The following is a 25,074-nucleotide window of genomic DNA, read 5'->3' as shown; positions in this document are numbered from 1 at the left end:
CCACAGCCACAGTCACGGCAACACGAGATTTTTTTTTAGGCTGAATATAAGCCTGAATACAGCTAAAGAGAGATGGTACTTTTTTTTTAAGAAACATGAGAGCTAAACCCAGTTTTAAAGTTCATAACTCAGAGTTCCAGAAGGACCAGAGGAAATGGAGGAGAGGCAATAGTACCTAACACAGAAAATGGCTAAGAATTGTTCAGAATGGTAAACGGACATGAGCCTTTGGAGAGCAGGAATTCTCTGAGTAGTAAAAAAAAAAAAAAATTAAATAGAAATAAACTTTAAAAAAAGTTTGTATCTGGGCAAATTATATTAAAACTTCAGATCACAAATGCTATAAAGAAAACCATAAGGAGTTCCCATCGTGGCTCAGTGGTTAATGAATCCAACTAGGAACCATGAGGTTGTGGGTCTGATCCCTGGCCTTGCTTAGTGGGTCAAGGATCTGGTGTTGTCACTGTTGTGGCTTGAGTCATTATTGTGGCATGAGTTTGATCCCTGGCCTGAGAAGTTTCCACATGCTGTGGGCACAGCCAAAAAAAAAAAAAAAAAAAACAAAGAAAGAAAAGAAATTAAAGAAAATCTAAATAAATGGAAACACATTCCATTCCACGTCCATGGCTGGAAGACTTAATGTCGTGAAGACAGCAATACTCCTCAAATTGATCTACAGATTCAATGTAATCCCTATCAAAACCACAGCTGCTTTTTTTTCCCCCTTCTTTTTTAGCTGCACCTGTGGCATGTGGAAGTTCCCAGGCCAGGGATTAAACCAGGACCACATCAGTGACCTGAGCTGCTTCAGTGACAATGCCGGATCCTTAACCCACTGCACCACAAGGGAACTCCAACACAGCTGCCTTTTTTTTAGAACTTCATACAGAAATACAAGAAAAATGGAATAGCCACAATAACCCTCCAAAAGAACAAAAAAGTTGCAGGACATATACTTCCTGATTTCAAACTTGCTTTTACCTATTTCAAAGCAGATTAATTTGCTTTATGTTTGAAGGTTCAGAGCTATTCATAAATTATCCATTATTCTTTCCAATTAGATAGAAATCTCCAGTTAACATCTGAAATTATTTGAAAAAGTTTCTAAGTCTAAAAACTGTGGACAGATTAAACAATAGATCATGAAGTCTTTTAAGTAGCCTAACTTGGAGATCCCTAGAGGCTCAGTGCATTACGGATCCAGGGTTGTCACTGCTGTGGCTCTGGTTACTGCTGTGGTGTGGATTTGCTCCCTTCTACATGCCACAGCCAAAACAAAGAAATAAATAGCTAACTGATGTCCCTGTCGACGCCAGGAGCTTCACTTCACACCCCGCCCCTCTGTTTTCACGGTTTGTTGGAATGCCCAGAGTAGAAGTATGGCTGATAATGGCACTTTTACAGCTTCTCTACTCAACACCTTCACTATAGCTCCTCTGTCCCCATATAAAGGTTTGGGGAAAATGTCAAATGGATGCAGTCACAGGAAGCTGAAGAATGCTTCTGTAGACGGGGAGCTCATCATCAAAGTGACTCTGATGATGTATTAGGAGGGGTCAAGAGTAGCTTTCTTTTCAAAGATGTTAAGCTGTTGGATCCATCAGTACTTTCTCATTCATAATTTATTCCAGGGCATCCACAGCAATAAGATGTTTGACTTGATCCATCTAAAGGTTTACATGCTCAAGTCAGTTTTGGAGATCCTTTCTAAGGAAAAATTGCCTCTTATCTGGGATTGCTTTCTCTGTTTTTAAAAAGGAAAAAAAAATGTATCAAAAGCTTGTTACCACTTATACTTCTACTTACCCTGTTTTTCTCCTTCCTTCCGCTGCTACTTATAACATTTAAGATCACAACAAATTAGAAATATAACTGTGTTTCACTTTGATGACTCAATTTCATCCAAATTCTTTAAATGCATCTTTGACATCTGTGTCTTCGTCACTAAAGATTCTCTGAGTCATCACACAGTTCCCCTGAGAACATCATGGTCATTTCTGTCCAAATTATTTAGCAATAACTCCTCTGTATCTAATGCTCTCAATGGAAAATGTGCCACAAGCTGCTCCATAATATTAAGCCGGTTGACATTTTCATTCATAGTCAGTGCATTTTTATTATTATTTTTATTTTCTATGGCCACACCTATGGCATATGGAAGCTGTCTAGTTAGGGATCAAACAGGAGCTGCAGCTGCCGGCCTATGCCACAGCCACAGCAACAACAGATCCAAGCAGCATCTGCGACCTATGATGCAGCAACACTGGATCCTTAACCCACTGAGTGAGGCCAGGGATTGAACCTGCTACCTTGCAGACACTATTCGGGCTCTGAACCCACTGAGCCACAATGGGAACTCCACTTAATGCATTTTTATTTGTAAAATTAAATTTAATCTTTCCTACACATATGATTAATAAGTTTGATCCGAGGGGGATATGGGGCAACACTGTACTCAACACTCAGCTGAGAATCTTTTTAAGCATATAGAGGATGTTTAGAAAACCGTTCAGATACTTGACTCTAAAAGAAATCTCAATTCTACCAAAGAACCAGTATCATACAGAATACCACCTTCAACCAAAACTTAGGAATATCAAAAAGCACCAAAAAATATCCCCTAAAGTGTTCAGAGATTTTCAAAAACACCTTAACTGTGCATATTAGACAAAAAAGAATTTTAAAAATCAATTAACTGAATAATCATCTAAAGAAGTAAGAAAATAGTAACACGGTTTGATCCTTACATGTTTTCTCCTCTATCTAAACATCATCTCTTAGTCATCAGTTTCCAAATTTAAATTTCCAAACTACACACGCCCCATGAATGTCCTCAAGACTTATATAAACTGCCTACTTGACATCTCTGTTTGGGCATCAAAGAAAAAAAAAAAACCTCATCAGGTCCAAAATAGAGCTTTCATTCTACCCAAACTTGTTCACCTATAGTAATTCCTCCAATTGTTCAGGCAAAACCAACCTTTCTCTTCCTCTCACACTCCACATCCAATATGTTGGTAAGATTTTTCTCTCCATATTACACCAGCTAGATTTTTAAGATCTCAAAAGGCTGAGATCAGATAGATAGGGAGTTTAATCAATTTCTCAAAATGAAGACGTTAAATATTCATCTTAAGTAACTCTAAGGAGAAGCTCTGAACAAGAATGTTTTTCTTGTAATAAACTGGACACAGGAAGTAAGTGAAAAATAACAGCTGGGCTTATACAGAATTAAACATGAGGTGGTGACAGCTTGGAAGAAATGGCTAAAGAGAATAAAGAAGTCACTTAGATCCCAAAAAGAATTCTACTAAAAAGGCAAAAACAAAACAAAACAAACCCAAGGAAGATTATTCAATATCAATTAACAGAATATTTTCTTAAATTCATGCTTAGAGGCGATATATCCGATTTTACCCTAAAAATGATCCCATTAAATTATCCAAAAGGGAAAAAATAAGTGAGACAAAGAGAAAGGTCCTTTTCTCAAAGGAGACAAGGAGACTATGCCTTACTTTGACCTTATCTTGACTTCTAGGGTTATTTCAAGTAGTAAAATAACAACCTCTCTCCAAAAGCTCATTAAAAAATTACAGATTCTTATAACTTAAGTAATCTTTCTTCAACTGCCTTCCAAAGCTTTGGTAGGATCATATCAAATTCATATCAAATAAACAAGTAAGGTCCTACAATGTGAGCTTGAATAGAGGGACAAGAAACTTGCCAGATTTAACCTGATTTAACTAGAATTTATAATTGGGCTCCACAAGCCAGAAGCACAAGTTAGTAGAGTTTAGTCCCGCCAGCACTGGAGTGTGCCAGGAAATAAACATAATCAATCCTGGACCTTAAGAAGTTGATGTTGCAGGAGTTCCCGTCGTGGTGCAGTGGTTAACGAATCCGACTAGGAACCATGAGGTTGCGGGTTCGGTCCCTGCCCTTGCTCAGTGGGTTAATGATCCGGCGTTGCCATGAGTTGTGGTGTAGGTCGCAGATGCAGCTCGGATCCCGCGTTGCTGTGGCTCTGGTGTAGGCTGGCAGCTACAGCTCTGATTAGACCCTTAGCCTGGGAACCTCCATATGCCACGGGAGTGGCCCAAGAAATGGTATAAGACAAAAAAAAAAAAAAAAAGATTGGCTCTTAAAAAAAAAAAGAAGTTGATGTTGCAAAAGAGGTGCTTACAGTCTTGAAGAAGTCTAAGACAAATGTAAGAAATCCTTCGAGAAGGGAGAATGCACTTTACTGGGTATCAAAATGGCTAATAAAACAAGAGCTAAAGGAATCGAGGTGAAGAAAGAAGAGCTCCTGTGAGTTCGATGCCTCTAGGGTTTGGAGGTTTCATGAATGGAGCAGAATTTAAGCTTGGTTCAAGCATTTACAAAGAGTGGAAAGTCTGGAGGAGGCAAGAAGGGCATTCAGGAAAGGGGGTATTTGGGCTGGGACATCACGAGCCGGACCAGAGGTGTGGGAAGAGATAAAATTTTCAAGGGCAGGAAGGAGGCAGGTCTGGCCAAAGCTTTTTCTGGCATAATTTAGTAGTAGAAGATAAGATGCAAAAAGTAAGGTGGGTCCCGATTACACAGGGCCTTGAATTCCAGCCTGAGGAGTGCCTCCTTAATTCTACAGGCAGTGGAGTTTTGCAAATTTTTAAATAAGGAAGTAATATGACAAAGGCAGTGATTTAAGAAGATTAAGTTGTCAGAAATATGTACACAGAGTTGATGTTTAAGAAGAATGAAAAAGGGTTAATTTAGTAGGCGCTATGCTCAGGCAATAGTCAAAAGGGGATAAGACCCGTAAAGGTGTAAGAAATATTCAGGTTATTCTAAATTGCAACCAGATCAAAGTATATACATTCTATTAAGAAATCCAGGAGTTCCCCTTGTGGTTCAGCAGTAACGAATGAATCCTCACAGTATCCATGAGGATGCAGGTTTGATCCCTGACCCTGCTCAGTGGGTTAAGGATCCGCTGTTGCTATGAGCTGCAGGGTAGGTTGTGGACAAGGCTTGGATCTGGCATTGCTGTGGCTGTGGTATATGCCAGAAGCTGCAGCTCTGATTTGATTCCTAGCCTTGGAACTTCCATATGTTGTGAGTGTGGCCCTAAAAAAGAAAAAAAAAATCAGCTCAATGAAATATAATTCAAAGGCTCAATATTTGCATGAAATTACATTACAGGTATACCCTAGTTTACCTAGGGAAGAAAAATATAAAGAAAAGCAGATTTCTCCAAAATTAATAAGAACGATTACTTTTCAGGCCTTTTTTTTTTTTTTTAAGGGCCTCAGCTGTGGCAAATGGAAGTTCCTAGGCTAGGGATTGAATTGGAGCTGCAGTTGCGGGTCTACACGACAGCCACAGCAATGCCAGATCTGAGCCGTGTCTTCCACCTACATAGCAGCTCACAGCAACACCGAATCCTTAACCCACTGAGCAAGGCCAAGGATTGAACCTGTGTCCTCATGGATACTAGATGGGCTCATTTCCGCTGAGCCACAAAGGGAACTCTCTAAATAATTCTTTTAAATGGCAAAAGATCTAAATAGACAATTACAGAAAGATACATAAACAGCGTATTAGTGCATGAAAAGAGCTCAACATCATTGTCACAGGGGAAACACAAATTAAAACCAGAGTCAGGTACCACTACTCACCACCTAGGATGGCTATGCATACAGAAGGTGGACAACATGCCCCGGGCACTGGTGAGAATGTGGAGAAACTGGAGCTCCCATGTGTTGCCAGTGGGAATGTAACAGGTACAGTCATTTTCTTTCTTTTTTTTTTCTTTTCTTTTTTTTTTTTGGTCTTTTTTGCCTTTTCTAGGGCCACTCTCGAGGCATATGGAGGTTCCCAGGCTAGGGGTCTAATCAGAGCTGTAGCCGCCAGCCTACACCAGAGCCACAGCAATGAGGGATCCGAGCCGCATCTGCAACCTACACCACAGCTCACGGCAACACCGGATCGTTAACCCACTGAGTAAGGGCAGGGATCGAACCCGCAACCTCATGGTTCCTAGTCGGATTCGTTAACCACTGTGCCACGACGGGAACTCCTATAGTCATTTTCAAAAATAGTTTGGCAGTTTCTTAAAATGTGAAACATGCACTTACTCTGCATGACCCAGCAATTCTACCCCTAGGTATCCATCCACAAGACATGTGGAAACAAGTCCACACAAAGACACAAATGTTCATAGAAGGATTATTCACAAAAGTCAAAAACTATACATGAGCCAAGTGTCCATCAACCAACTGGTGCAGGGATAACCCAATGTGGTGTATTCATATAATGGGGTATTTTCAGTGTTGAAAAGGTATAACTACTCATACTCGCTACAACATGGATACACCTCGAAAACAGTATGCTAAGTCAAAGAAATCAGAAACAAAAAACTATGTATGATTCTGTTCATATAAAATTTCTAGAAAAGGCAACACTATAGAAACAAGAAGTCTATCAGTAGTTGCCTTGGGGCTACCAGTGGAGCTGAGATTGACCACAAATGGGTACGAGGGAACTTTCTGGATGATGAAAATGTTCTAAAACTGGATGGTGGTGAGGTTGCAAAACTATATAAGTTTACTAAAAATCATTTAACTGTCACAGAGGGTGAATTTTATGGCATGAAAATTATACCTCAATACAACTGTTAAAAAAAGTCAAAATCACAATGTTCAATAACCATTAGGGTAACTTAAAAAAAAAAACAAAAACCCAGAAAATAACAAGTGTTGGTAAGGATGGAGAGAAATTGGAACCCTTATATATCATTCCTGAGATTTTAAAATGGTGCAATCACTATGGAAAACAGTATGGAGATTCCTCAAAAACTAAAAATAGAACTACCATCTGGCACTCCCACTTCTGGTATATAACCTAAAGAACTGAAAGCAGGATCTCAAAGAGATATTTGTACCCTCATCATCAGAACAGCCAAAAGGTGGAAGCAACCCAAATGCCTGCTGGCAAAAGAATGAACGAACAAAATGTAGTAGATACACACAATAGAACATTATCCAACCTTAAAAGGAGGGAAATCCTGACACATATTAGGACAATGGAAGAACCTTGAAGACAATATATATTCAGTGAAATAAGATATGTTTTGTCGCCTAAAGACAAACAGTAGATGATTCTACCTACATGTAGTATACAGAGTACTCAAATTCATAGAAATAGGAAGTAGAATGGTGGTTCCCAGAGGCTCACGGTAAAAGAAGAGTTGATGTTTAATTTACATGGATGTGTTGTTTCAGACTTGCCGGGTGAAAAAGTTCTGGAGACCTGCTTCACAACAATGTAAATACACTTAACACTATTGAACTGCACCCTTAAAAGTGGTTAGGACAGTAACTTTTATGCTATGTGTACTTTACCACAATAGAAACAGAAGAACACCCAAGGACGGTGTTTGGGCCATGCTAGATTTAGAGTTGAGAAGCAGAGTGTTTTATGGCGGAACACTGGTAAAAAAGAGTGAGAAAAATCCCAAGAGGAGGGTGAAACTGAGCAGACCACAGTCACAAATACCTGTAAGTAATTATCCTTCTAGGATTAAACCTTGAGTGTTGTTGACGCTGTTTCTCCTTGGGTGTCAGAATCCGTCACTGCATCTGCTGTCTATGTGACCACTCCTCTCTATCACACACACATATAGGAACCACACGGATACATTCACATGTGTGGGTTTGTGAGTGCACTCAAGTCCTCCCATGCCCCTCTCTAACACACACACACACACACACACAGAGAGACAGAGTTCAGGCAAAATCTTACCCCATCTCTGGGACATTACATGACGCACGACCCTTGGTACCAGTGCTCTCTGTGCGCCCTCCTCCTTTTTTGGAGAGATACACTTCCAGGGCCAGAAGCCCAAAGCTCAGAAGAAAATAATTATCTGGGGCCTTCAGCCTGAAATGGAGCCAACAACACTCAAACCAGAACTGAGTGAAGCTCAAGGCTCCAAGAGAAACCTGTGTTCCTCAGCTGCCAGATTTCAAGTGACCAGAACATCAGATTTACCTAACAATCTAAGAGCATCGTATCATCTTGCAAGTTTGCTCCAATAAGACTCTCCTCAGCATAGAGCCCCACTCACAATTCACACTCAGTACATACCTGTGGGAGATTGTGATTTCAATCTAGATCAATTTACCAATAACATAAATTCTATATCAATTTATTTGGGAATACAGTAAAGCCAGCTAATAGCTCTCATTGAGAAAAACAAAATTTGGCTCATAAGAAAGTGGCAATGAGGTGACAAATGAGGCATTTTGTTTGGCAGAGGACAACCAGCCTGAAGCACCTTTGTCACAAAAGCCATTTCAAATTCCAGATTCATCCATCATTTTAAAAGAAGTGTCAGAAATATGTGCCTTAGTAAGTAAACAACAAAAACAAGAAGTTAGACCTGTTTTTTCGTAGGATCACAAATGGCCACAAATAAATTATTCCTGGTCTGGTGAATTTCTACAGATCTACTTGAAGTCATTATGAGTAAGAACAAAACAGGCAGAATTTTCATGTTATACTAAAAAGTTCACAAACACTGAAAGCACCAGATGTTTAGAGCATTGTTGTCTGAAGTTCAAAAAAAAAAAAAAAAATCTGTGACTTGGTATAGGAAGGAAACAGAGTAGACAGATTAAATCAAGACAAATTCACATACAGCATCTAAGTCAGTATTAAACAGAAAAGTAGTTAAAACAGGACAATTAAGGGCCATCTTAAAGTGTGTGTGTGTGTTTTGTTTTTATTTTTTTGTCTTTTTGCCTTTTCTGGGGCCGCACGTGTGGAATATGGAGGTTCCCAGGCTAGGGATCTAATTGGAGCTGTAGCTGCTGGCCTGCACCAGACCCAAAGCAACGCTGGATCTGAGCTGCATCTGCAACCTACACCTCAGCTCATGGCAAGGCTGGATCCTTAACCAAGCAAGGCCAGGGATCGAACCCTCAACTTCATGGTTCCTAGTTGGATTCGTTAACCACTGAGCCACGACGGGAACTCCTTAAAGTGTTATTTTAACTATAAAATTTTATAATACAGTATAATCGAACAGTTCTTTATTGTCTAGGTTCATTGTTTTGATACAATGTGTGGAGAACACTGGTTGGGTTGGCTGTTTAAACATGCTACCTATTTACATATGCATAGGCAGCAAGAAACAGTAGGAGGGTAGTCCGTTTCTAGGTAACAAACTATCCAAATGCTTTAACAGAAGAAGTTACCAAATTAACCTTCAACCTTGGGTAGGAAAAAACACCCTCGATCATCAAATCAAAGAGGATGATGAGCATTCAGAAAAGAGACTATCGAGAAGCACAGAGTGCCCTAAATCAGCAGTTTTTAGCAACCCTTCCTTAAGAGCAGGGGTTGGCAAACTTTTCTCTACAGACCCCGATGATAAATATTTTAGGATATGAGGGTCATATGATTTCAGTCACAAAGACTCAATTTTGCTGCTGTAGCCTGAAAGCAGCCACAGATAACATGTAAAGGAATTAGTATAGCTATGTCCTAATAAAAGCTTATTTATGGACCCTAATATTTGAATTTCATATAATTTTCACAAAATAATATGCTTTTTTATTTCTCAATATTCAGAAATATAAAAAAATCACTCTTAGATCACGGACCATAAAAAAACAGGTGACAAGCTGGATTTAAACTGTGGGCTGTAGTCTGCCAACCGCTGTTTAAGAGACTAGATGAACCACAGGTGTATCGCGTGGGGCCCTGGTCATGCTCTTCCTTGCCGGAATTCAGAGAAACAGACTAGGCCGACATCAGGAAGCTTCACTTTCTCGCAGAAATCAATAATCAAAAACTGAATTGTAATGTTGATGAAATGCTAATTAAAGAAATTAGACATAAGAACTATGTGGTTAGATAATTAGATCCTAAGCACCAGCAAATTGCTTGAACTAGGCTAGCAGGAAGTTTATCAGAGACACCAGGGGCTAGAAGTCTTAACAAAAATGTTTTGACCAAAAGAAACAACTAATTTCTCTCAAGACTGAGAAGAAAACCTGCTACCATGTCAATGATGAGTAAATTGAGTTTTTTTGAGATTTATGTGAAAAACATTGTTGACAATATTCTCAACGCACCAGGAAAAACACAATGACCCAATGAAGGAAATATGCCTGACATCTAGTGGAGGCCTTAGGTACTGTAGGTACATGATCTACACTAAAACAAACAAACATAAGGGGGATGGGCAGATGTCTATATATATAAATTATGTTTAGTGCCATTCATTAATTCAATACATTTTAAGTGCTCATCATGTCCCAGGAACTATTTTAGGTACTGAAAACTCAGTGAAGAACAAGTCCCAGCCTTTGTGGAATGTGTATTTTTATAACAGGGTTTACTTTATTCTGAGGAAAAGAATTTACGAGTTTAGAATACAGTATCTGTAGCATCCTAACCTCTAAGGAGGACTTTTTAGACAAATTATCCTTAAACAATATCTTGAGATAATTAAAATGAATTTTATTATCACTATTTTACAGAAAAGCAAACTGATGTCTCAATTTTTAATCTAGTTTTTCTTGTCATATCACATTGCTCCCTTTTATTTTTCAACCAACCAAGATATGGCCATTCAGTGTTCTCCCTCGATTCTAAACCTAACCACAGGGTTTAAACAATGATTCAAATACTGCATGCTTCCACAATAACAATTTCTTTTTTTCTTTTTTTTTTGCCTTTTTCTGGGGCCGCTCCCACAGCATATGGAGGTTCCCAGGCCAGGGGTCTAATCGGAGCTGTAGCCACCAGCCTACACCAGAGCCACAGCAATGAGGGATCCGAGCCACGTCTGATTTTAATTTTATGTCTGAGTTAACTTCATCTCCAAGTGCAAAACAGCAACCATTTTTTACCCCCCAATCATGATTAGAAATGTACACCACAGCTCATGGAAACGCTGGATCCTTAACCCACTGAGCAAGGTCAGGGATCGAACCCGCAACCTCACGGTTCCTAGTCGGATTCATTAACCACTGAGCCACAACAGGAACTCCCTACAATAACAATTTTTTAGAGGTTCAGCATGTCAGGAAACTGGGAAAGAAGGCTAGGCATGGAGTCAGAAACCCCACACTCTAGTCCTAACTTTAGCACTTTGTAGCTGTGTGATCTGCAGGTCATTCAATCTTCCTGATACTGTTTCCTGATCTGTTACAGGTTAATGCTTTGCATAATGCTGCGGGTTAAATGAAATAACATACATGAAACAGGTGAACAAAGGGCTCATAACACTGTATGTGCTCAACAAATATCAACAACACTTGAATCTCAAATTTGTGAGGATCTGAGTATGTCTCTATCCTATGCCAACAATGAAATGTTAGCAATTACCATTAAAATACGCTTTATCTCAAACTCAGTTTAAATTCCTATACCAAATTTCCACTGGAGTTTTTTTGTTTGTTTGTTTTCTGGAGTTTTTTTGGCTGTCCTGTGGCATACAGTTCCCAGGCCAGGGATCAGATCCAAGCCTTTAACCCACTGTGCTGAACTGGGGATCAAACCTGTTTCCTGGTGCTGCAGGATGCCACTGATCCTGTTGTATCACATCAGGAACTCCTGGAGTTTTAATTTTATGTCTGAGTTAACTTCATCTCCAAGTGCAAAACAGCAACCATTTTTTACCCCCCAATCATGATTAGAAATGCATAGCAGCCCACTCCTCAATTTTCTCAATCTTTTGAGCCAAACTTCTTTTTCCTGTGGAAATCAGCTGAAAACACCGCATTTTATAAAACTGGCTTCTTCACTGTCACTCAAACCTATCTGCATATAAGCAAAGAACTGTGTGAATACTATTTGCACCTTGCATAGTACCTGGAAGGTCCTCAATAAATATTTGCTGGAATGGAAAATTTAAACCTCAGCAAGCAGTGAAGAATTGTTAGTCATATACTTGTATTCTATAAACATTTTTCGATGCTTGATATTGAATTCTTAGCTTGTAATTCGTATAGCTAAAACAATTAATGTTCTCATGAGGTGGTTCCATAACCTGATCAGATTCACTAGGAAACTCTTTCAAAAGGGAGATTCCAGGCCAACCCCAGAATAATGATTCAGTTGACCTAGAAGAGAAGTAATCTAGTAATTCATACTTTTAAAAGCTTAATGATGTAAAATGACCTTAATATCAGCCAGGTTTGATAACCACTGACAGGTGGTATATATATATACCCCAGAAAGAGAAAGACAAATACCATATGATATCACTTATATGTGGAATCTAAAATACGGGACAGATGAACCTATCTACACAACAGAGAAAGACTCACAGGCATAGAGAACAGACTTGTGGTTACCACGGGGGAGGGGGAAGGGAGTAGGATGGACTGAGAGTTTGGTGTTAGCAGGTGCAAACTATTACATTTAGAGTGGATAAGTAAGGACATCCTACTATACAGCGCAGGGAACCACACACGGTCTCCTGGGATAGATCGTGGTGTAAAAGAATATTAAAAAAGAATGTATATATGCATATGACTAAGTCACTTTGCTCAGCGGCGGAAATTGGCCCAACACTGTAAATCAACTACACTATACTTTAATAAAAAGAAATGGAATTAACAGTTAAAAATCTTCCCACAATGAAGGTGTTAGGCACACATAGCTTCATTGGTAAGTTTTACCAAGAATATAAGGAGCAAATAATTCTAATCTTAAACAAGCTCTTCCAAAAAGTATAAAAAGAGAGAACGCTCCTCAGCATTTTGAAGATAGCAAACTGGGCAAACTTTGTCCTAAAAACAACCCCCCCCCCGAAAAAAAAACAAAAACAAAGGAAATTACAGGACAATTTAACTCATAAACATAGAAAAAAAGCAAATGAAACATAGCAGTGTGTTAAAAGGAGAGTTCACTTATGTTTATTCCAAGATTAAAGGGTTGTTTAAAAAACAATCAACGTAATGCCCTACATTAACAGAATAAACTCACGCTATCATCTCTATCAAATCTGGCATTCCTTTTTGACAAAAAGAAAACACTCTTAGCAAACCAGGAATAAAAGAAAACCTCTTTTACCTGATAAACAGTTTCTACAAAAAAACCTACATCAAATAACATACTGAGGAGTTCCAACGAGGAACCATGAGGTTGTGGGTTCGATCCCTGGCCTCACTCAGTGCTTGAGGATCTGGCATTGCCGTGAGCTGTGGTGTAGGTTGCAGACATGGCTCGGATCTGACGTTGCTGTGGCTTTGGCATAGGCCAGCAGCAACAGCTCCGATTAGACCCCTAGCCTGGGAACCTCCATATGCCTTGGGGTGCGGCCCTAAAAGGTCAAAAGACAATAATAATAATAATAATAATAATAATAACAACATACTGAAATGAATGCTGAAAGCACTCTCTTTGGGATTAGTACTAATACAAGGATGCCTAGGAAACTATTTCTATGCAATATTGCACTGTAGGTTGTAGCCAGGATAATAAAACCAATCATACAAAATTATGATTAATATATAAAAGTATAAGGAATGGGAGGGGAAAAAGGCAATCATTTGCAGTGATATAATTATTTACAGAAAATCCAAAAGAATCTGAATACAAATTGCTAGAATTATGAACAAGTGATGCAAGGTGACTGCAGAGTGGATTAAAATACAAAAAACAATGTGCATTTCCATACACCAGAAACAAACTGTTAAGAAACATAATTCAAAAAAGATACCATTTGCATGACTGTATACATTTGCCAAAACTCTCTGAATTGTACACTTAAAGTGGGAGCATTTCATTGCATGTAAATTATATCTCAAAATAACTGTAGGAAAAAGGCACCATTTGCAACAGCAACAATAAATGCAAAGTACACAAGAATTAATTTAACATATATAAGACCTTTCTGAGGAGAAATTATAAAGCTTTACTAAAAGGCACAAAAGGATATTTAAATAATGGAAAGACATAACACATTCATGGAACAGAAGACTTAATATTGTAAAGATGTTTGCTCTCCCCAATTTGATCTTTAGATTCAATAAATCTCTGATCAAAACTCCAACAAAATTTTATGAGGGACTCAATAAGCTGATTCTAAAATTTATATGAAAAAGAGAAAGGCAAAGAATAGACAAGACACTCCTAAAAAAGATTACTTAATCCCTTATAGTAATTAAGATAGTATGATATTGGCACAGTGATAGACATTTTGACCAAAGGAATAGAATAAAGAGCCCAGAAACGAGACCACACATATTTGAAAACTTCATTTATGACAATGGTGGCACTGTGGTTAAGTGGGGAAATAATGGATTATCCAATAAATGGTCCTGAGACAGTTACTATTCAAATGCAGAGAGAAAGCGAGAAAGAGAATTGGACATGTCACATCACAACATTCCATTCAAATCCATTCCAGATGAATTAAAGACGTATGTAAAAGGGATACCCTCAAAACTCAAGAGAGAAAAAATAAATAAATCACTACAATGTTCAAGCAGGCAAGGTTTTTGTTTTTTAATTCAAATTAAAAACAGTAACCAAAAAAGGGATAAATTAACAAATTTAACCAAAAACTGGATTATACACAATAGGTAAAGTCCACCATGGAACACAGTTGGGAGGGGAGAGGTAGCCTATTTTTTCCCTCAGTATGAAGACAGCAATGGGAAAACCAAAGGAAAAAACACGACCAAAACAGAACAAGAAAGCCAGCCCAGGAAGGCCTCTGAACAATCCGTGGTGTGTAAGAAGGAAGATCCCACTGAACGCTGAGAACTACTGGCCAGGGATCGTGACACGGGAACTAAACAAAGGGATACACAGACTCACAGCACACTGTTCAACCTCGTAATGAATGCTATTCACTGAAAATGCTGTTACTTGGTTTTCAACTTTTAGACTGAATCCTTCATCAATCTTAGAAGACTTCTTATGAGCAAAGGAGTCGGCTTTGACAATAGAAAAGCAATGGCAGGAGTTCCCGTTGTGGTGCAGTGGAAACAAATCCAACTAGGAACCATGAGGTTACAGGTTCGATCTCTGGCCTTGCTCAGTGGGTTAAGGATCCAGCGTTGCCGTGACCTGTGGTGTAGGTGGCAGACATGGCTCAGATCTGATATTGCTGTGGCAGTGGCTGTAGCTCCTATTTGACCCCTGGCCTGGGAACCTCCATATGCCGCAGGTTCGGCCCTAAAAAGCAAAAAAAAAAAAAAAAAAAAAGCAATGGCATAGATGATGGAAGTTAGGAGGCAAGAGGAGAATTGAGAAGTAGACGGAAGGTAATTATTTCCTCCTGTTTATGTAATGGAAGTCAAGGTATCTAATTTTTTTTTTTTTTTTTGGCTTTTTAGGGCCACACCCACAGCATATGGAGGTTCTCTGACTATGGGTCAAATTGGAGCTGCAGCTGCCAGCCTACGCCACAGCCACAGCAACACAGGATCCAAACTATGTCTGTGACCTATACCACTTCTTGGGGCAACGCCAAATCCCTAATCCACTGAGCGAGGCCAGGGATCAAACTCACATCCTCATGGATAGTAGTCAGGTTCCTCACCACTGAGCCATGATGGGAACTCCTTCATTTCTTTATTTTTTTTTGTCTTTTTGCCTTTTCTAGGGCCGCTCCCACGGCAAATGGAGGTTCCCAGGCTAGGGGTCGAATCGGAGCTGTAGCCACCAGCCTACGCCAGAGCCACAGCAACGCTGGATCCGAGCCTCGTCTGAGACCTACACCACAGCTCACGGCAACGCCGAATCGTTAACCCACTGAGCAAGGGCAGGGATCGAACCCACAACCTCACGGTTCCTAGTCGGATTCGTTAACCACTGCACCACAAGGGGAACTCCAACACCCTCATTTCTTAAATGATGGTATAATTACCAAAAGCTGAGATGGGTTGATACGTGGAGTTATAAATGAGGCTGGTCCCTTACACCACAAAACAAATTCAATATTGTCCAAAACGTATAAAGCCAAGAAAAGGTGCTCTAAATATATTATTTAGAGACATGGAGGTATCCGCTAGCCGATCTATAACCCAGACAAAGCACGATGAAGCAGGGAGGACAGGCTGTGTTTCATTATATGTATTATTGTATTTTTTCTGCATTAGGAAATCTTAATCTATATGTACTATTTTAATAAATATGAAAGTTTAAAAAATTTCTAAATGAAAGAAAGGATCAAGAACCTATGAGCTGAGCTCACTGAAGTAGGTAAAAGAAAATGGTTATCTATTCCAGTAGGAAAACTTGTAAACACCCGATAAAGAGTAATGTTCAAAACCTACCATCAGCAGAGTACACTCAGTATCATTATTTAATTGAGGGAAGAAATCAGGCTAGAGGCTGAATCTTATCCTTCGCTGTTTCTCCTCCTCCTCACTGTTCCACTTTATTTCTCTAGCTTTTTTGTTTTCTTCCAGCTTTTTTTTTTCTTTAACAAGAACATTTAACTAAAAATAAAAAAAAACCCCACTAGTTTTATTTATAGAGTATAGTTTTCTGTTTCCTAATTTTATCTCAATACAAAAAGAGCAAGTTGGATTGATTTTCAATTGCAGGTTGTTTTAAACTAACTTTTAAAAGCTCTATGGGCATTAATTGTTGCAGAGAATAAAAGATCTTTACTGCCGAGTTAAGGGAAGAACACACAAACAGTAAAAGGCAACCTTGCCAGACCCAGCACAATAATTACTCAATGTATTAATTTTCTGATGGAGACTGCTCTGTACTTAGGCTTCAGGAGCTAACTCAGGAGCTGGGCTTCCACGTAGATACTGATGATATTCCATGGTGATTTAAAGAGCTGAATGCCTGAAGTCCTAAATTCCCCCAAAGTAATGTAAAAACTGAAGGTTAAGTGTTCATGTTAAGTGATATTTGGTTTTGATTCAAAAGAATTCAGCAAGGTTTCCATTTCAGTATAAGCCATATCTATCTCCAGGTATATACTTACACTATATTTGCAAGGTCCAGTGGTTTCTCTGGTTGCTCAGGAAAAACAGGATGCGGGGGTTCTCTGGTGGGTACACACCCCAAGGATTTACTAATTGCATGGCTCAGCTTCTTTGCAGGGGATTTCTGTGTCAAGGTAGAAAACAAGGAAATAAGGAATTGAATTTTCAAAAGAATGAAAAAGAATTTTATTTATTTTTCATTTCAGTCTCCTTTGCTTATGAGTATACTTATCAGTGTTTTCTTTCTTTTTCTTTTTTTTAGGGCCTCACCCACGACACATGGAGGTTTCCAGGCTAGGGGTCAAATCGGAGCTGTTGCTGCCAGCCTATACCACAGCCACAGCAATGCCAGATCCAAGCTGCGTCTACGACCTACACCACAGCTCACAGCTGTGGAAAATGGAACTTGCTTGTAGCTGTGTGTCTCATCAATAGCACATCTCCACTGAACTTTCATATGCTGCCTGTCTATATTTTAACACAAAATAAGCCAAAATCTGTTTACCTTTAAGACTATATGGGGAAAGATAATTAATACCTTGTTGATAACAGGATGAATAGTATCAATTTCTTCAGAAACTTCATATATCGGCCCCAAATCACCTACCACTGTCTCTTTCAACACATTAAATTCTGGGGAAAATCTACATGTAATCTAATTTCCTGAAAATTATATGAAGCTAAGTCAAGTAGAAAAATTCTACTATTAACATTTAGAATGGATAAGCAATGAGATCCTACTCTATAGCACAGGGAACCATATCCAGTCTCTTGGGACAGACCAGGATGGAAGATAACATAAGAAAGGGAATGTACATATTAGTATAACTGGGTCACTTTGCCGTACAGCAGAAATTGGCACAACGTTGTAAATCAACTATAATTTTTAAAAATGGGGGGGGACCCAGAAATTCTAAACCTCCCCACAATTGCCCATCCTCTCCTTGCCCAACATCTAGCTGTAGGGCGACCCTGATCCTTCTCTGCTCCATCCTCTACACTGCCCCAGACATCATTCAGTCTTCTGCTTCATGGTCAATCGTCATTCACAGACTAAGGTCTACTCAGGAGCTTCTGCATCTGGCTCCCCCGCCTCTCTCCTCTCCCTTCACCCCACCTCAGCACAAATAACAACTGCTCATGTAACCCGATGCACCTCAGCCCCTGCCTTTGTGAGACCGCCCCTTCCCAAACTATTTCTCGGTAAATTTTTGGCTCATCTCTCAAGACCACTTGTTTGCATGTCTCCCTTCCTCTCTGAAGATCTTCCTCATTGATCCCCAAGTTGGCACTCACCTTTCCAAGCTACCCACTTGCCAAGTACATATTTCCCCTGCTGCAACCTCCCAATACTATGTTCCACTTTCTCATTTATGTGCCTATTTCTGTTAGACCAGTGCTCTTGAAGGGCAGGATCTAAATTTTATTCTTCTGTGTATTTCCAGAAACTGATGTACAACAGAATGCATTATTTGAATAAATTATTCGCCTAGATGAATTTTCTAGATTGCTTTTTCCTTACTAAACAACATAAGCTTAATTTTTTGAGAGTTATGATTTGGGGAGGTGATAATCAGAGGACACAAGGGAATATCTCAGTTCACCTTCACAACTAAACACTACCTCAATAGTCCATGCATTCATTTCACGATTTTTTGCTACATTAACGACCAGCTGGGTCATTAATTCATGCAGTCTATGTGAAGTGGATTATCACACAGACTACTTGAACTGCATCCTGAGTAATAACAGCCATGAAATCCCAGGTTTCATGTGTATATTTTACAATAAACATTAAAATAAGACTGTTAAAAAATGTTTCCCTTCCTATCGCCTAATATTCTCTAGCAGTATGCTTGTTGTGCTTTTGAAAAGACTGCCCTAAGTCAAGATTTAAGATCAAATCCCATGCCAAATCTCAAAAATATAGATAGAAAGGTAAAACGAATTCATCAAAGCCAATTCCACATAGTTAGGATACATCAAGAGATGCCTGATAGGTATGAGAAGGAGAAAGAGATTGGAAGTAAATATACACAGGAATTACCTAAGGGTCAGGATCAAACCAAAAAGAGTATTACCCTGGAAAATTTAAAGATAACGCATACGATTAGGTTGTCTAAATAGGTAAATACATGATTTCCTTAAGAAGATCTCAAAGAGTGCATGATGACATAGGCCTGAAGTGAATTTCTTTGCGGAGCTAGGTTAGGAAACTAAGATTAACAAAGCCTGTGAGAAAGAGCTTGAAAACTACTATAAGTGCCAAGACAGAGATACTACTTCTCCTGCCTACTCGGCTCCTAGGACAGTGCCCAGGACTTGGTAGGCAGTCACTAAGAAAAAAAAAAAAAATATTTACAGATGTGCAGGGAGTGAGGGAGGAAGAAAAGCAATCCCATCCAAGGGTAGGGACTGCTGCCTCCCACACTTCATCTAAGCGCCAAGGCTAGAGGCACTCCGACAGGTCTTTGTACTTTTCCTCTCCCAAGAACCCCAAGATGGGGAGTCCTTAACCTAGAAAATTAAATCTCCTCCAGACTGTCTTAGGGAATAATTTTCAATTTTTGTGCATTTTCTTTTATTTACTTAATTATTTACTTTTAGGACCGCAAGCGCAGCATATGGAAGTTCACAGGCTAGGGGGTCGAATCGGAGCTGCAGCTGCCAGCCTACGCCACAGCCCAGCCACAGCAATGCCAGATCCGAGCCGAGTCTTCGACCTACACCACAGCTCATGGTAACGCTGGGTCCCCGACCCACTGATTAAGGCCGGGGACCGAACCCACATCTTCATGGATAGTAGTCAGATTCATTTCTGCTGAGCCATCATGGGAACTTCTCTTTGCGCATTTTCAATACCTCAATCCACATTACCCAATTTCAAAACATTTCCTACCATCTTTCAAAAATATTACAGGTTGTGCTTAAAAATACATCGAAGTGTATAAAATGTACATGTATAGTCTGAAAAGTAATAAAACACCCATCTAGCCACTATTCTGCCTGAGCAACAGACCACTATCAACACTTTAAAGCTTTGCTGTGGGCCCCTTCCCACTGCACCTGTTTCTCTCCTGGTAACCAGAATCCTGGCTTTTGTATTAATCATTTCCTTGACTTCACTATTTTAGCAACTATGTACTATAAACGACACAACTTAATACATGCTTCAAACCTATATAGACTTACTTTTTTTTTTTCCTTGCAACTTGCTTCTTTTACACAAAATTATGTTACAATGTGTCGATGTTGGAGCACATAACTGTCATTCATTCAGTCTTTCACGGCCTGATTGTACTTCACTGCTTAATGAGATTATCATTTATTAGCCTTTCCAGGGCTGATGAGCATTTGGTCTGTTTCCATTTTTTCCCTCTCAGTCACAATGACGCTATAAAACTTTCTTGGCCATGTCTCCTAGTGGCCATGTGAAAGAATTTCCTAAGAGTAGAATTATTGGGTCATACGTTATACATATTCAGTTTTACGAGGCACTGCCAACCTGTTTTTACAACGTGGTTACGCGAATTTCCACTCCCATCAGCTGTGTGAGAGGCTTCCTGCCTCTCTCCATTCTGGCCAGGCCTCGCTACAGTCAGACATTCTAACTTTTGCGATCTGGTAGGGGATGAATGTTATTGTGGTTTTAATGTGCAATTCCCTTATTACTAGAAAGACTGAGCATCTTTTCCAGTGTTTATGGGCCATTTGTGTTTCTTCATCTGTGAAATGCCTGCTCCTGTCTTTGGCAGAGTGTTTCCCTCGGTTTGTCTTCCTCTTAAGGGCTTCTTAAGAGTTCTTCATATTTTTTGAATTTTAACCCTACAGAAGTTATATCTTACAAACAACTTTCCCTTTAACGTTTGTTTTTCATTCCATTGTTTTTGGAGAATGGTCATCTTTAAGTGTACAGCAGTCCTCACTTATTAATCTTTTCTTTCATATTTTGTGCCTTTTGTATTTTAAGAACTACTCCCCTCCCTGAGGTCATAAAGCTATTCTCCCAGGTTGACTTCATTATTTTATAGTTTTTAATCTTTCATGTTGAAGTTTGAATCTACTTAGGACTGATTTTTTTGATAGGCATAAGGAAATAATCCAATTGTATCCAATAAGGATAACAATTGCCTCAGGATCACTTGGTAAATAATCCATCCTTCTCCTACAAACTAGACATTTCATCTATTTCTATCTCTGAGCCAGTGATGATTTAATTGTTGTAGCTTCCTCTTATAATTTCAGGCAGTACCAGTGCTCCAAACTTTAATTTTTTTTTTTTTTCCTGCTTCTTAGGGCCGATCCCATGGCACATGAAGTTCCCAAGCTAGGAGCTACAGCCACTGGCCTACGCCACAGCCATAGCAACACCAGATCTGAGCTGCGTCTGCAACCTACACCACAGCTCATGGCAACGCCAGATCCTTAACTCAATGAGCAAGAGCCAGGGATTGAACCCTCATCCTCATGGATCCTAGTAGGGTTCTTTAACTGCTGAACCACAAAGGGAACTCCTGAAACTTCATTCTTAATTAGGAGAGTCTTTGTTATTCTTGACCCTTCATACTTCCACTTAAGTTTTACTATTTATTATCTTTTTTTTTTTTCTTTTTTGGCCACATTAGTGGTATTTGGAAGTTCCTGGGCCAGGGATCGAACCCATGCCACAGCAGTGACAATGCCAGATCCTTAACCCACTGAGCTACCAGGGAACTCTTACATTCTTTGTTTTCTGTATGGCAATTCTAAGAATTGTTGAGAAAAGGGTTAAAATTACCTAATTCAATAACAAATTTTTCAATTTTTTGAATATTAAAACTGGAAACTAATAACGACTATGCTATTACTTGTATATCTGTGTAGAACTGCTATGTTCATCTTTTGACTTTTTGTAAACTTTAACTCTGGTAAAGATTTTTTTATTGTAATGTACATAATATAAAATATAACATTTTAACCTTTCTCATACAGATTTTTGCCTTGAAATCTATTTTCTGAGATTAATATAACTTCACTAGGTTACTTTTGGTTAGTTCTTGGCCTGGCGCATATTTTTTCTTCTTTCTTATTGAGCCATAATGGATACATAGCATTGTATAAGTTTAAGATGTACGCCATAATGATGTGACTTACTTACATCATGAACTGATGACCACAATAAGTGAAAATTTATCATCTCGTACAGATTCAAAATACAAAAGAAAAAATTTTTTTCCTTATGATGAGAACTCATAGGATTTACTCTTAATAATTTTCATATATAACATATAACAGTATTAAGCTTATGCCTTTTTTATCCTTAACATTCAACTTTTTTTGTGTGTATCTGTTTTATGGGGTTTTTTTTTTTCCTATTTCCTATAAATAGCACACAGCCCACTTTTTTTTTTTTTAATATCCATTTGACAACTCTTTCTTTTTATCTAGAAATTTTATTTATTTATTTATTTATTTATTTATTTTTTGGTCTTTTTGTCTTTTCTAGGGCTGCACTCGAGGCACATGGAGGTTCCCAGGCTAGGGGTTGAATCGGAGCTATAGCCGCAGGCCTATGCCAGAGCCACAGCAACACCAGATCCGAGCTGTATCTGCAACCTACACCACAGCTCACAGCAACGCCGAATCCTTAACCCACTGAACCAGGCCAGGGATCGAACCAGTAATCTCATAGTTCCTAGTCAGATTTGTTTCCGCTGCAGCACAACGGAAACTCCTCATCCAGAAATTTAGTTAATTCACTGATTACTAATATATTTGGATTTATTTCTATAGTCTTTTACATCATTTTTTATTTTTTCTTTTATTTTGTTCCTTTTTTCCTTTTTAAGTTTTATTTTTATAATTTCATTTTGTTTTCCCTTTTTTGGCAATTATACTCTTTGAGTGCACTTCGCTGGCAGTTGTGGGTTTTTTCCCTCCCTGAAACGGAAGTGATGTTTACTGAGAATTTAATGTCAGGCATCTGAGAGGTGCTTTACACACATACAGAGGCTCCTTTAACCCTCACAATGTCTTATGAATTAGATGTCAATAGTCTCAACTTTAAAGGTGTAGAAACTATAGCTCATATGAGCAGCCCCATCTCACCCCCTTCACAGTGCCCCAGAGCTCCTCATTGGGTAAGCTAACTCGGAGAGAGAACGGACAAGGGATCGTGGAGACAGCCCAGGACAGCAAGACATCCTTTCGAGGAGTCAGAAACAGACCGGAGATGCAGGTACCACACTGGGGGTCATGGGAGGAAGCTCGGCTGCATGGGGGTAGGGATATCTCCCACGAGGGTGGCTCTAAGGTCTTCTCAGGTAACTGTGGACCAGGCACTAAGATATTCTAAAATGTCTCTGAGCTCAGATGACTGTATTTTCCATCCGCCTCAAGCTCATTCCTTGCACCGCACAGTCTTCATCTTCATGCTGATGGGCCCTGACACTTGGGAGCACTTCAACCTAATGAAACAAGCTCAGGATTGGGGCCTCGGAGGCCATTCCTGTCCATTCACTTCAAATTACTCTGAGTACATCATCCTGAGTACAAAGCCACCGTTGGAGGGGATCTGAGCAGAAACATAAGCTTATTAAATCCTTAGAGAAGCCAGGAACCTCTTTTTTTTTTTTTTTTTTCCTGGCTTTTTAGGGCCACACTCTCGCTATATGGAAGTTCCCAGGCTAGGGGTCTAATCAGAGTCCCAGCTGCTGGCCCTCACCACAGCCACAGCAACACAGGATCCAAGCCACGTCTGCGACCTATACCACAGTACAAGGCAATGCCAGATCCTTAACCCACTGAACAAGGCCAGGGATTGAACCCTCAACCTCATGGTTCCTAGTCGGATTCATTTCCATTGCACCACGACAGGAACTCCAGAACCTCCTCTATTTTAACATGAACCTTTACCACAATCTTCATCAGCATCCATACTCTCATCCTGTAACTTAAAATCCTTTAACCATGCCTCAACTACATTCACGACAAAGCTGATTAGTACTTCAGCTGCATCTTATTTTAAGACCAACAAAATTGGTCATGATTGTTTTACACATGGTATCTGTTTAAATTTACCCACATTTAGTAATGTGGGTAAATTTAAACAAGGTAAATTTCCACTGTGTACAATCTCTTCTTCTATCTTTTTTTTTTTGTCTTTTTGTCTTTTTAGGGCCATACCCAAGGCATGTGGAGGTTCCCAGGCTAGGGGTTGAGTGGGAGTTGCAACTGCCGGCCTGCATCACAGCCACAGCAATGAGGGATCCTTAACCCAATGAGTGAGGCAAGGGATGGAACTCACGTCCTCAAGGATACTCATTGGGTTTGTTAACCACTGAGCCACGACTCCTCCCATTTCTTTCTTATTGCTTCAATTTCTGTTTTTACCAAAGCATGTCCTTTATTAGTTTCTTCAACAATGGTTTATTTAGGAGTTCCCGTCGTGGCGCAGTGGTTAACGAATCCGACTAGGAACCATGAGGTTGCGGGTTCGGTCCCTGCCCTTGCTCAGTGGGTTAACGATCCGGCGTTGCCGTGAGCTGTGGTGTAGGTTGCAGACACGGCTCGGATCCAGCGTTGCTGTGGCTCTGGCGTAGGCCAGCGGCTACAGCTCCGATTTGACCCCTAGCCTGGGAACCTCCATATGCCGCCGGAGCGGCCCAAGAAATAGCAACAATAACAACAACAACAAAAAAAAAAGACAAAAGACAAAAAAAAAACAAAAAAACAACAATGGTTTATTTATTGGTGGCAAACCCACTGAGACTTTTTCTGAGAATATATATTCCTTCTTTGCTCTTAAGTAGATTAGCTAGGTATGGAACTCTAGGTTGATCTTTTCATTCTATGCTTCAAATCCTTTAATTGCCTCACTTTTTTCATTTCCCTATATCTGTGTTCAATATTCTGTTTCCTAGTCAATTTTCTCATGCTTATTTTCCATTCCCTAAGTTTTGTTATAGCTGTCTCTAATCTTCTATTTAACCCTTCCATTAAGCTTAACCTTATTTTTTTATTTCTAGAAGTTCAATTTGGTCCTTTTTCATATTGACTTGTTCCTTTTTATTTTTTTTATTTTATTTTTTTTTATTTTTTTGTCTTTTTTGCTATTTCTTGGGCCGCTCCGGCGGCATAT

At 39.4% G+C, this 25,074-nt stretch overlaps 1 protein-coding gene across 19 annotated transcripts in view; it reads right to left on the bottom strand.

The window, feature by feature from the left end:
- Window positions 1-25,074, bottom strand: part of DTNB (dystrobrevin beta) — a 247,703-nt gene that overhangs the window by 94,455 nt on the left and 128,174 nt on the right. For all 19 annotated transcript variants that reach the window (XM_047782486.1, XM_047782488.1, XM_047782490.1 and 16 more), the window contains one exon: window positions 16,955-17,079. In XM_047782486.1, coding sequence (XP_047638442.1) covers window positions 16,955-17,079 — 125 coding nt within the window. The remainder of the gene's footprint in view (window positions 1-16,954; window positions 17,080-25,074) is intronic.

The sequence above is a fragment of the Phacochoerus africanus genome, chromosome 5 (genome assembly GCF_016906955.1).
Source record: "Phacochoerus africanus isolate WHEZ1 chromosome 5, ROS_Pafr_v1, whole genome shotgun sequence".
Taxonomy (NCBI): Eukaryota; Metazoa; Chordata; class Mammalia; order Artiodactyla; family Suidae; genus Phacochoerus; species Phacochoerus africanus.
This window is presented reverse-complemented; position numbering and strand designations above follow the sequence as displayed.